At 35.9% G+C, this 14,506-nt stretch overlaps 1 protein-coding gene across 1 annotated transcript in view; it reads left to right on the forward strand.

Annotated features, from left to right (window-relative positions):
* Positions 1–12,885, forward strand: part of LOC128223216 (lysosomal thioesterase PPT2-like) — a 38,152-nt gene extending 25,267 nt beyond the window's left edge. The window contains exons 7-8 of the mRNA XM_052932506.1: positions 959–1,013; positions 12,690–12,885. Coding sequence (XP_052788466.1) covers positions 959–1,013; positions 12,690–12,833 — 199 coding nt within the window. The 3' untranslated portion in view covers positions 12,834–12,885. The remainder of the gene's footprint in view (positions 1–958; positions 1,014–12,689) is intronic.
* Positions 12,886–14,506: the final 1,621 nt, after the last annotated feature.

The following is a 14,506-nucleotide window of genomic DNA, read 5'->3' on the forward strand; positions in this document are numbered from 1 at the left end:
TTATAATAAAGATGGTTGAATAAAATGACTTACATTTACGATAGAGTAAGGATTTGTTTTATTTAAAAGCGTGTTTAAACTAGTAAAGATGTAACAGGCCGACGTTTTCGTAAAGAAAGTTCTGATCGACTTGTTGGAGGAAGGTTCAGATATATTGTACAGGGACTATTTGTGTCCATTTGTGGCTTAAACAATCATAACACAGTGTATCGTCTATATATATGTATTCATTCGTTCTTTCACAATGGTGATGATAACAAGTCACAAGTCAACATACTGAAAATAAACAATGAAATAGTAGTGAGTACATAATTAATATAATACATCGCATAGTTTTATATATTACTATTTAAAAATAATACTTCACAATAATTACTAAAGTCATAATGTGTCTAGAGCTAAAATGATAAAAGAGAAAAATATGACCTAACAAATATATATGTCTCTCAGTCTTCTCTGCTCTCAATCCCAAGACCGTGTTGTCAATGTTCTATTAAACTGCAAACCAACAGATTATGAACGTGTGCAAAATGTGCAACAAATAGAAGAACAAGTAGTTTACCAGAACCACGAAAATATATGACTTACTTCAAAAATACAAAGATTCCAATACACTCATTTCACCAAATACAGACTTAAACAATTGAGAGTTAATACATACCAGATCACATTATACTTAGAATCCAATCTTAAAAATGTAAAAAGACAAGTTGTCTGTCCAAATGATAATTTGAACTCCGAAATCTAAGTGCGTGAAAATATGCTAATTTCACAACATCTTATTATTTTAAGGCAATAGTCCAAACGGCAAATTGGCAATGGGTTACAAAGATATAGCATATTATATGTATTCTTTACGTGACTAGTTACTGCTTGAATATTTGAACACACTTCCATAGGAAAGCTCATAGGAGGGTTGGCTTCTGGCGATATCTAAATGTGCCTAATTATATTACAGCCACTTTGGATTCTTCGACGCCAACTTGAATGTCATCGAGATGGAAAACCAGCCGGTAAGTATATTCTGATACATTCTGCCTGGATAATTGACAAAGTACCTATGCATGTAAATGTTTAGTATTTATGCATTAAAATACATATTGCCGTAGTTGTATCTCAGTCATTTTACATAATAAGTTACAATTGGAGAATTTTATATAGTAATTATCACATTATAATATTAATATGACAGTATATAGTCCTAATAGCCAGTTTCTGAAGTAACCTGTTCCTGCATGTGTGTACAGTATCTTGGGAGATAAAATCTCCCACCTCAGATAAGTAGATCAATTAATTTCACCATGCTATAAATTCGTACCTTGCCCACGGGCGAAGATAAAATATCCGTATGAACTCCTTTTTAATGGCCACCACATTGTAATTACCTCCATTGTTGAAGACTGTCGTCTATAGCATCATGGAAACCTTGTCTTATGGCACGCTAATTAATTATTTCTCGCTTCAAATGTTATCATAAAACAGTTTCCACACACCTTTCAGGAAATAATACTTTACTCTCCTTAGAGACCGGTTTGACTATTAACTTAATGTGAATCACTGCGCGCACATTCATGACAACCACGATTTATCGCATATCCATTTACAGGCAATTACTTTTACTAAGCACAAAAGAGTTCCAGCAAAAATACATTTTAACTTAATTTTGTTTAACTGAAGTGAGTGAAAAAGTATCTTCCATAGCCGCTCGTGTAAGATAGGTTCATCCCGACTCTCGCGCAGTGTTTTGCGGAAACTCGGTAAACCTCGTTTCCGCATAACACCCTACGCTCGGGTCGGAATGAACCTATCTTACACTCTCGGCCATGGGAGAGACATTCCATGGGAGATACTTATAGTCTCCCTTGTAGTCCGGGGCTATGCCATTTTTAAGCTGTAGGGCGCTAGGCCTGCAGGCTTTTATAACCTATCTCGAAAATCGCATCGGCAGATCGAAAAATATCTTTAACTTTTGGCGCGCACGGGCGTATCAACCCCAGCGCGGTTAAAACTGCGGTGGTCACCAACCTAATTTACATTAACATTTACATCGAAAATTATTAGTAAGCAATCTACTCTTATAGCTTCGGACTGCGTTCTGCATATTAATTAGCTTGCTAAAAATAGCGCTGTAATGAGTTTTCAATTTATGTTATGCGGCTAATATAGTTCGAATAAGCTGCGTTTTGCATAATATAACGCAATTGAAATTTTACAAAAAACAAAACAAAATTATTTTAATATTGACGAGTTACAGAACGCAATATAATAAGCAGAACCCACAACTAGTTTCAAAATGAACGCGTACCGAATCAAATAGATACATATATTATTATATACCTGTGTTTAGATTTTGCTTCGGCCGATGACCGATAATATCTACATGTACATTGTAGATAAGAATAGTATGAGGGTTTTCGCATTTGAACAGGTTTATTCCCCGGAGATAAAATCTGAGAAGTCGTAAAAATCCGTAAAACATATGGATCGTATTATGATGCAATTAAAGTTGATTAGGCATAAAATATCAATTCATAATGTTTCAAATTATAATACCTCATTAAATCTTATAATCAGGTTTTTTGGTGAATGTAGTTCATTCATTGTTTTTTTTATATTTCAAATTGCCTAAATCTGCTATTATTTGTCTTTTTATTGCGATTGTTAGTTTTTACTTGTGTTTATAAAATGTTTAACTTTTCAAATCAAATCGCGTCAAGCGTAAACAGGCCATCGATCTGCTATAATTTGTGTCATATTCATGTAATGGGGAATGAAACGGAAAGAATGTGCATATTTCTCAGTTTTTCTCAGTAATTTCAGTCCAATATCTTGAGCATGTAGTACAATGCATATGCATATTTGTTTTCTTTTTAAAATGATATAAATCTGTTCATTTTGTCCACGAGTAACATGTGTTGAGGGCTTTATTAAGACACATGTACATCACACATACAGAGAATAAATATATAGTATGTGGGTGATTCGATCCAGAGGTATTTGGCGTTGTAGAAAGAAGCATTAAACATAAACCTAATCAATATGTCAAAAGCATTTTTTGGGATGCTTTTAGTTTAGCTGGCATACCCTGGTAGTAAATTAAATACGCCTTAGTCAAGTTTGAAGTGTAGAGTAGATTTTTCTATCCGTGGCAGTGCATTGTTTAGGAAACCAAAGCTCCAGATTATAAGTATCTTCCATGGCCGAGAGTGTAAGATAGGTTCATTCCGACCCGAGCGTAGGGTGTTTTGCGCCCTGCGCGATGGTTGGGATGAACCTATCTTACACGAGTGGCTATGGTAGATGCTTTTTCTCCCACCTCAGTTTAACAAAATTAAGTTAAAATGTATTTTTTGCCGGAACTCTTTTGTGCTTAGTGAAAATAATTGCGTGTGGATATGGAATAATTCGTGGTTGTCATGGGTATTCGCGCAGTGATTCAGAGTATGTAAATGGACTGATCTGTCTTTAAATAGATCTAAGAAGAGTGAAGCATTATTTCTTGAAAGGTGCGTGGAAACTGTTTTCTGGTGACATTTGAAGCGAGAAATAATTAACTCGCGTTCTAATTATTGCCACAAGACAAGGTTTCCATGATGCGCTACAGACGACAGTCTTCAACAAGGGAGGTAATTACAATGTGGTAACCATTAAAAGAAGTTCCATATGGGCATTTTATCTTCGCCCGTGGGAAGGTAAGAATTTCTTGCATGGTTAAATTAATGGATCTACTTATCTGAGATGGGAGAAAAGGTTTTATTGAGAATTTCTCCATACTTTATAAGTTGGCGTATTTTACATTTCAAGTGACTTGTACTTCATGATCTCATTAAGAATCGACATAAAACCCTAGAAGTTTTCACGAAGGAAATTATAAGCCAGCATATACTATCTTTAGATATCTTTGTTCATAATTATGTTTTACAATAACATGAATATACTCACAACTGATACAGTCTGGCTGGAAAGTTGACACCGTACCGGTGTGTATATACTGATACAGTCAGGCTGGATAGTTGACACCGTACCGGTATGTTTATATACTGATACAGTCAGGCTGGATAGTTGACACCGTACCGGTGTGTATATACTGATACAGTCAGGCTGGATAGTTGACACCGTACCGGTATGTATATACTGATACAGTCTGGCTGGATAGTTGACACCGTACCGGTGTGTATATACTGAAACAGTCAGGCTGGATAGTTGACACCGTACCGGTGTGTATATACTGAAACAGTCAGGCTGGATAGTTGACACCGTACCGGTGTGTATATACTGAAACAGTCAGGCTGGATAGTTGACACCGTACCGGTGTGTATATACGGATACAGTCAGGCTGGATAGTTGACACCGTACCGGTGTGTATATACGGATACAGTCAGGCTGGATAGTTGACACCGTACCGGTGTGTATATACTGATACAGTCAGGCTGGATAGTTGACACCGTACCGGTGTGTATATACTGATACAGTCAGGCTGGATAGTTGACACCATACCGGTGTGTATGTACTGATACAGTCAGGCTGGATAGTTGACACCGTACCGGTATGTATGTACTGATACAGTCAGGCTGGATAGTTGACACCGTACCGGTATGTATATACTGATACAGTCAGGCTGGATAGTTGACACCGTACCGGTATGTATGTACTGATACAGTCAGGCTGGATAGTTGACACCGTACCGGTATGTATGTACTGATACAGTCAGGCTGGATAGTTTACACCGTACCGGTATGTATGTACTGATACAGTCAGGCTGGATAGTTTACACCGTACCGGTATGTATGTACTGATACAGTCAGGCTGGATAGTTTACACCGTACCGGTATGTATGTACTGATACAGACTGGCTGGAAAGTTGACACCGTACCGGCATGTATTATTAGTTACACTGGTAGTAGCTGGGGGGGGGAGAGTGATATACACCCCCAGTGGTTTCATACCATGTGGGAGCGAAGCTCGAGCGTGGTTTGAAACCACTGGGGGTGTATATCACATACTCCCCAGCTACTAACAGTGTAACGAATATATCTGACCGAGTACCTTTAATAATAAGATTATATTAAGATATAATGTATTTGTTATGAAAGTATTCAATGACGCTTAAATATTGTCTCAAAATTGTATTTTAAGAAAAACAAAAAGTTTATTTGGAATAAATACAATAACAATGTAAATATATATTTTCTCAGTAAGGTTACATTAAATGATAACCGTACAAGAAAGATGTATAACAGTCAATAAATGTAATAATAAGAAAAACAACAACAGTTAACTGTTTTTAACACTTATTTTTTAACAATTTCTTGAAGGTAACCCCTCAGCACATTTGCAGATTTCTTGTTGCATCGAAGCATCTCTTCTGAATTTAGTTTTAACTTTTTATCGACAGATTCGTCACTTGTTGTGCTTGTTAACCGTTTTTAGTCGCCATCTTGTAACCACTGACTCATGTAAACAGTCGGTTACACTCAACAGATTGCTGGAATAAAATGGATATTCAATATAAGTGAAAAGAAAAGCCGAGAGAGAAGTTACAATTTTTTCGGCCGCTATTTTGTCTTTTTGCGGAGTATGAAAGTTACAGGGGTGGTATGAAACATACTGGAAATTACGGGGGGGGGGGGGGGGGGTATGGATGATACACGTCGTGCACGTGACCGCTCTAGGCCAATTGGATAGCCTCATTCATGTAGGAGGTGAGATATATGCTGATACAGTCTGGCTGTATCATTTCAATCAATATATACATATCGGTAGTGTGTCAACTATCACTGATACAGTCTGGCTGGATAATTGACACAGTACTGGTATGTATCAATTCAATCAATATATACATATCGGTACTGTGTCAACTATCAATGATACAGTCTGGCTGGATAATTGACACAGTACTGGTATGTATCAATTCAATCAATATATACATATCGGTACTGTGTCGACTATCAATGATACAGTCTGGCTGGATAGTTGACACAGTACTGGTATGTATACATTGATACAGTCTGGCTGGAAAGTTGATACTGTATCGGTACCTATCATGTCACTTGCCAACAAATCAGTCCAATAACAAGGTGAAAAATTTAGTTTATGAACATAGTAGACCACGTAATGTTTATCTACAGTCAGGTGGTCATTTGACCGCTTAAATGAACTTCAATTTTGCAATGTCAGAGGAAAAGCATAAATAACTTTTTAGTATTTTATCAATAGTCCGCCAACAACCGACCTCAACAATCACTCGCACATAAAGTCCCACCACTTTGCATAATAATGACACAGGCAAAAAAGGCCAGAAAGTCTACATGCTATGTAAAAATCTTACCCCACCTGCAAATGCTGAAAGCAGTGCAGCACTCAACGATAGTTAATTCCATTTCTGTGGTGAATTAAAAAAATCTCTTTGTCGGTGCAGTTCTGAATCTCCAACACTACCAACTAAATTAAATCAATTGAACATATGGCGATTGTTTGTAAACACTCGTGATCTTGAACCATGACCTTCTATACTGTAGTAATTTCTGTAGTAACATTTGCAGCCCAAGTATTCTGGAAATTTGTCTGCAAGGCTGTTTCGATGATTACTTAAGTTCGAATATGGGTCATCTGGGGTCAAAAATAGGGCAACGAGCCCAAATATGTAAAAACCTCAGTTACACTCTAGAGGTAACATTTTCAGCCCAAATATCCTAGAAATTTGTCAGAAAGGTTCAATGATTTGTAGCTCAAGTTCGAATATGGGTCATATGGGGTCAAACACTATGTCACAGAGCCCAACTACGGAAAATCCTTGTTAATACCATAGAAGTTACATTTGCAGCCCAAATATCCTAGAAATTTGTAAGAAAGGTTGTTTTGATTATTTTTAGCTCAAGCTTGAATATTGATCATCTGGGGTCAAAAACTAGGTCACAGAACTAAAATTTGAAAAAAACGTTTTTAACACTCTGAAGGTAACATATTCAGCCCAAATATCCTGGAAATTTGTTAGAAAGATGGTTAGATGAATTCTAGCTGAACGGGTCATCTAGGGTCAAAAACTAGGTCACAGAGCTAAAATATAGAAAAAAACCTTGTTAACACTCTAGTGGTAACATTTTGAGCCCAAATATCCTGATAATTTGTCATAAATGTTGTTTTGATGATTTATAGCTCTAGTTCGAATATGGGTCATCTTGGGTCAAAAACTAGGTCACAGAATCCAAATGTTAACACTTTCGAGGGTAACATTTTCAGCCAAAATATCCTAGAAATTTGTCTGAAAGGCTGTTTCGATGATTTCTAGCTTAAGTTCGAATATGGGTCATCTGGGGTCAAAAATATGTCAACGAGCCTAAATATGGAAAAACTTTGTTTACATTCTAGAGGTAATATTTTCAGCCCAAATATCCTGGAAATTTGTCAGGAAGGTTGTTTTGATAATTTTTAAGGCACGTTCGAATATGGGTCATCTGTTTTTGTATTGTTATTTTTCTAGTTTTAAAATAATTGAAGGTACCAACTTCAAACTTCATAAACTTATTCACAGTAAATTGTGATTTTTTGAAGAGTTATATAAATCCAACCTAAATACTGTAAGAGATATGCCCTTTGTATCTTTTTAAACAAATACATATTTGTCATGAGTTTAAAAAAAAACCCGGACATATAACAGTTCCACCTATGGTGTATGGAAGGGCAGACAAACACCAACCAGTATGTATTCCGATGAATTACTTTTGAACTCTTTGTCGAATCATGACCAAATTTGGTCAGAATGTGTATGAACGTGTTTGATAATTATCAGAATTGCTGTAGTTACCCGAGAGTTATTGCGCTTTATTTATAGAAATAAACTAAAATTGCTCTTGTTCTATCAACTGTTTAAGCATTTGTCCAATCATCACAACATTTGGTGAGAATTTGAATGGGCATAATACATCAGATAAGCCAAATTCCCGTTATTGGACTTTAATTAGCACAAAGTTTAACTCAGGTGAGCGATTTAGGGCCATCTTGGCCCTCTTGTGTAAAGATCCCTTTCGGCTCACCAGATAAACTCCTCCATCCACGGCTCTGACATAGTATTCTCTATGTACATATTAAAGATGATTTTCCGCTGCCTGCTGGACCATGAATCAAACAACTGTGCCCTTTATCGGCCAATTCGATGGCTTTAAGTTGATCATCGTAAAATTTCATGATTGGTACTTAAAAGACATCAAAACATGTTTGTGCTTGGTATGCTTAGAATTGTTTTTAATTGACAATGCGAAAACACGAGATATTTTGCGGAATATGTCAACAACGATCCAATCGAAAACAAGGTCAACTTCACTTCAAGGCCAATCAGCCAGGCGCTCGCAAAGAAAAATGGCCGTTATCGACAGAAAGTAATTAGCGGAAAGTTGTTTTGACTGACTTTGGATGATAAACACAAGAAAGGTTGTTTTTTATTGATGCATTAACCAAACTTTGTTGGTATGTGTTTGGAACAGTCGATGAATAGTCGCTATATGCCACCTGTGCATGATCTTGACTCTGATCACACTGTTTTACGTTGGATTCTATAAACTTTTCCGACCTTTGAAAATCGCACTGACAGCATCAATTATTTGTTCGATTTCTTTTTGATTTGGAAAAAGAAGTGTCAAGTGCTGTATATCATTACCAAGGTTATGGATGGAGCTTATCAAAAATGTACAGTATGTTTAGATTCCGACGGTTGTGTAAAAGAACACATAGATCAAAATTGACTTACCTGATTTTGGGCACCGTCCTTTCTTTAATGATAATATTAGTGACCAGGTCTTTGTCCGAAATCGTTGTTTTTTGTCATTTGTTGTTTGTGGTTATATAATGACTTTAATATATCATTTAGACTAAACACTGAGTCAAATTCCTGTGCTTTTTCATTGACATTTCAGAATAGAAAAAGTCCGTTTTCGCAGTCACAAGACCGCCTGACTGTAGATAAACATCACGTGGTCTTCTATCTTAATACACCAAAATTTACACAGCACCTTCTTTTTGGACCGATTTATAGCATATTTTCAGTGGTTTGTATAAAATCTGCCTACATCCCTTCGCATTTTTCCGGGGGGATTATATTCTTGAACTATGCTTAGGTTAAGAACGGTATATACTTGTAGAGACGGTGCAATTGTTGGGGGATATTGTAGTAACTATTGTGATGCCTGCAGAACAGTCCTGTCATTGTCACTGTCACCTTCAAATGCCTTGGTGGTGTTGTCACTGACATTTATTCATCCTCATCTGATTAAAACACGCTTCCTCTGAAAAAAACACGCTTCCTCTGAAAATGCATCATATTTTGTTAAAGTAACAAATGCATTAGTCGGTTATCGTGATCATTTCTCCTCTTTAGGTAATTTTAAAGGTTGGCATAGTCAACCTGCCTTTTCTTAAGTGTGAAATAGCCTAAATCACCTGCTTTTATCGATCTTATTTCATTAACAGATGTACCATAAATTAATTTGCTTCACAAAAAAATATATAAATGCACACCATCCTGACAAACTGATTGTAACTAACATAGTATGAACAAGTTCAATATAAATGGTTACATTGGGGCGTCAAGACATACCTCCCCTATGATCGCCTTTATTCCTCAATTTCAGAGTCTCAATTTGCAGTTGTCTGCTCTCTGCAACTTTGATCTTTTCACAATAAACGATACTGTAAATTAAAATGTGTCAATTATGTATCATAATTGATAACAAAATGTCCTTTTTAAATTTGTCTACAATGGAAGCAAATAAATTAATCGTTCAAACCCAACCAAATCAGCAATGAAATACTTTGCCTTTGTGTGCACATGCTACCTAAATGTAGATTTTAATCAAACACATAAAACAACAAAGAGAACTAGTCACGAAAATATATTACACGAATTCCTTTTCAACATATTTACTCGAAATAAAAGTATTTATATTACTTTCGAGAATAAAACTATAGATTAACAGAATAGTACTTAACAATTCCTTATATTCATGCGCTCAACAACGATTCAAACAGTACTTAGCATTGATAAAAACCAAAAGTAAGATTTGACTTTCATCTACTCTTTGAAATGGCACAAATACCGCGGTGAATATAAAACTAAATAATTTCTTAGATAAAAATCAAATAAGCATGAACTGAATCTTTTAATTACAGAATCAATAAAAGATAACCATATAAACTTAAATTGGTTTTATTATTTAATGATAATGAATTTAAATAATTATTAATCGCCAGGGGAATGAACTGCTAGTGAAAGTTGCAACATATGCATTGCTCTCCCTTGAAGCAAGACCGAGTATACATCGGGCCAATATCGGACCGATATTGACATATTTATAAAAAAGTTTTTTGTCCCATAAAAAATAAAAGCTATTGTTGATGTTATTATGTTAAACATTCATATTTAAATATATAGTATTATTACACATACAATGTTTCAGCCAATATGCCCATATCGGGCCGATGTCGGCAAACACTGGCCGATATACCGATATTCAGCCGACATCGGCCCAATATGGGCATGCTTGCTAGGATGTTCACCCTTCGCCAATAATATGATATTTTATCCCTGCTAAAATGTACATATCCACCACCTCTGAAAGTAAAATCCACCCTTGTTAATAAGTACGAAACCATTAGGTGTTGCTTAGTATATATCCAAACCCCGTCTAAAAAGGTGACATCCACACTTAGTAGAAATACTCATTGTCAATAAAGAAATCTCCATGTCTTTATTAAAGAGTATATATCCATCACCTGCCAAAACAGAGATAAGAACGCCATGTCAAAATGGTGATATCAATTTTTGACATGAATACATATCAATCCTCTTGGAAAAGGGGAGATACGAAAGCCCTGTTAAAATGGTGAAATACAACCCTTGGTATCAGGAAAATATCACCCCTATCAAAATGTAGATATCAAAGACATTGTGAAACAGTAGATATCCATCTCAATCTCAAAGGAGATATCCAACCCCTGTCGAAAAGGAAATATAAACCTTCTGTCAAAAAAGTATCCACCCGTTGCCAACAGTAGATGTCCACACCTTATCAAAAAGAAAATAACCACCCCTTGGCAAGAAGTACCAATCCACCCTTCTTAAGCAGTAGATTTCCAACTCTTATCAAAAGAGACATATAGAATCCCTGTCAATTATTCGATAGCATCTAACACTTGTCAGGAAGTAAAAATCTACACCACCTGTCAAAAGTTTTTAAGGAGATATTAATCCCCTTTCAAAGAGATATCGAAGACCTTGTCTAACAGTAGATATCCACCTCAGTCAGAAAGGAGTTATCTTCACACCACATTCAGACAAAAAGAGAAATCCAACCTTATAAAATACAAATCCTTCTATCAAAATGGATATATCACCCCATGTCAAAAAGTAGATATCAATTTCAGAGAAAAATATTGGTTTTTCTATTTTCAAGCTTAACGACAAAATCCTTTATATAGAAACATTCATAATGAAATTGCTTAACACACGGTGTGCGAATAGATGGCAAAAATGTTTTCCCAACCAATATGTTCCTCTAAACAGTTCAATAATAGAAAAGGTTCATATACTTCTTTGTTAAGACTTTCAATGGGGTAAGGATTAAACCTCAAATAGCTAATGATAAGCAAGATCATCATTGTTCAATGTAAATGTTATTCGATATTGAATGGAAATATTGTTAGAATTTTGTGACATCAAATGTGTATGGAATTAGATATAAATATATATGCAAAAAGCTACAGAAACATGCTCAGTAGCAAAAAGTTTAAACATAAACCCGGTTTAGTGGCAATGGGCAACGCCAAAGACATAGAACACAAATTCACAAACAAGAAACATAGAGCAGCACACAACTCTACAAACAGCACAGTGCATAAATACTAACGTTTCCCAGGTTAAACAGATATTACTGGCTCCCTTCGGCATGAAATGTATTTTCGTAATAAGAGATGAGTAATTAATTTTGTATTAATCACCTGTAAAATAACATTGTTTTTAGAAATTTCTATACATGGGGTCGTTTTCCTACATCTCGAGGGTCAGAAATTCTGTATTGAAAACTCACTCCCAGGCCGTCATTTAGAATATAAGGAGAGAATATATATCATTTTTGAATTATCTTTTTCTATTGGAAGTGCCAGTATATGATTAATTTCATCACATAATAATAATAAACATTATTTTAGAATTATCATTAACTCAATTGTTAAAAAATGTAAAAATGTTTTAATTTTCAAATGGGTTATAGAACTATAAAATCATTATATGACCGGTTTATCTGTTTTGATTACCTTTCACATGTATTATAAATGCAGGAAGCAATTTGTCTGAAAGTGAGTTTAACACTATTATGTACTTCAGTTACTCTGGTTTTCCTCGTGTCCTCGTAAACGTTTATGTAATATGAACTTTGTTGAAATTATTTAAACAAATTACATAATTATTCGTGGTAAATTTATCACGGAAAGAATCCCACAGTGCAAAATTATTAAAAGTAAAAAAACAAACAAACTAAAAGTAATGAAGCATTATTATGTTTTGGCCTTTCCCACCCACTTTGTATAGTGGTTGGCCATTAAACATAGTAACTTGGCAATACTATGGACAACAACGGCAGCATATTGATATGTATGCAGATACAACTGATGAGAAGGATTTGTTTGTGCGTATTTTCCAGTGGTATATTGATGATTGGTTCGGACTGCGGACGTTGGCTGGACGGGGCGGGCTGGTGACGCACGTGGTACCTGGGGTGTCCCACAGACACTGGATCACCAACCACACCGTCTATAGGCGATACATACTCCCATACCTCCAATAAACATACAGATAAATCCACTGGTTATTTCTGTATGATTAAAATCTTGATCAAATGATTAGTTATTTTTATTACTCAGTTGTCACAGAGAAGAAAACTACACCTGTCAATAAAAAATATATTCACCACCTGTCAAAATATATATTTACTCTTGTAGATAAATACGCCATGTAGTGGTATCTGATATGCTATGCATGCTCTGATAGGCTCCGCCTACCAGCTAGTAGTCAACGAATAACATTTACTGCATTATATTTATGTATTTCAAGAATCATGGTTTGTTGTTGTTAAACTGGTGTAGAGAATAAGCCTATTAAAGAAATCCCGTTTCTGTTACTTTATGTTCTTATTATACATATCACAGAACATAACACACCCCTTCAAAAAATGTACACAACCCATGACGATAAGAATATATTCTGCCCTTGTCAAAAAGAAGATATCCACCTCCTGTCAAAAGGTAGATATAAACCCCTTGCGGAAAACGAAATATCCACCCCTTGACAAAAAGGAGATATTAATGCCTTGTCGTAAAGCAATATCAATCCCCTGTCAGTAAAGAGATATCAACCCCCTGTCAAAAGTAGATATCCAAGACCTTGGAAAACACTTTGAAACATTAAATATCCACCTCAGTCAAAAATGAGTTATCACCCCTGTGCAGATATCCACCCCCAGTCAAATAGAAGATATTCATCCATTGTCATAAAGGAAAAACCTACCCCTTGTAAAAATAAGATATCCTCTCCTTGACAAAAGTTGAAATTCACATTTTGACAAAAAGGAAGCAATGCGGCCCATATCAATAAGGAGACATGCTCTCCTTATCAAACAAATGATATCCACTCTTAATAAAAAGAACGTCAAAATAGGAGAAACAGCAGTATAGGTCGAACTAGGAACAACAGTGGTGTATGTATATAAATATGAGCAATACAAAACACAAAAATAGGAGTTTCAGTAGATGTCGAAAAATGGTAAAAGCAATACACGTTCTAATTGAAGTTAAGTATAAATGGGGGGACAGCAGTACACGCCAAAATAGGAGCAACAGCAGTAGACATCCAAAATAGGAGCAACAGCAGTAGACATCCGAAATAGGAGCAACAACAGTAGACGCCAAAATAGGAGCAACAGCAGTAGACATCCAAAATAGGAACAACAACAGCAGACGCCAAAATAGGAGCAACAGCAGTAGACATCCAAAATAGGAGCAACAGCAGTAGACATCCGAAATAGGAGCAACAACAGTAGACGCCAAAAATAGAAGCAACAGCAGTAGACATCCAAAATAGAAGCAACAGCAGTAGACATCTAAAATAGGAGCAACAGCAGTAGACATCCAAAATAGGAGCAACAGCAGTAGACATCCAAAATAGGAGTAACAGCAGTAGACATCCAAAATAGGAGCAACAGCAGTAAACATCCAAAATAGGAGCAACAACAGTAGACATCCAAAATGGGAGCAACAGCAGTAGACATCCAAAATAGGAACAACAACAGTAGACGCCAAAATAGGAGCAACAGCAGTAGACATCCAAAATGGGAGCAACAGCAGTAGACATCCAAAATAGGAACAACAACAGTAGACGCCAAAATGGGAGCAACAACAGTAGACGCCAAAATGGGACCAACAGCAGTAGACATCCAAAATAGGAACAACAACAGTAGACGCC

This window comes from Mya arenaria, chromosome 17 (genome assembly GCF_026914265.1).
Source record: "Mya arenaria isolate MELC-2E11 chromosome 17, ASM2691426v1".
In the NCBI taxonomy this organism is placed as follows: domain Eukaryota; kingdom Metazoa; phylum Mollusca; class Bivalvia; order Myida; family Myidae; genus Mya; species Mya arenaria.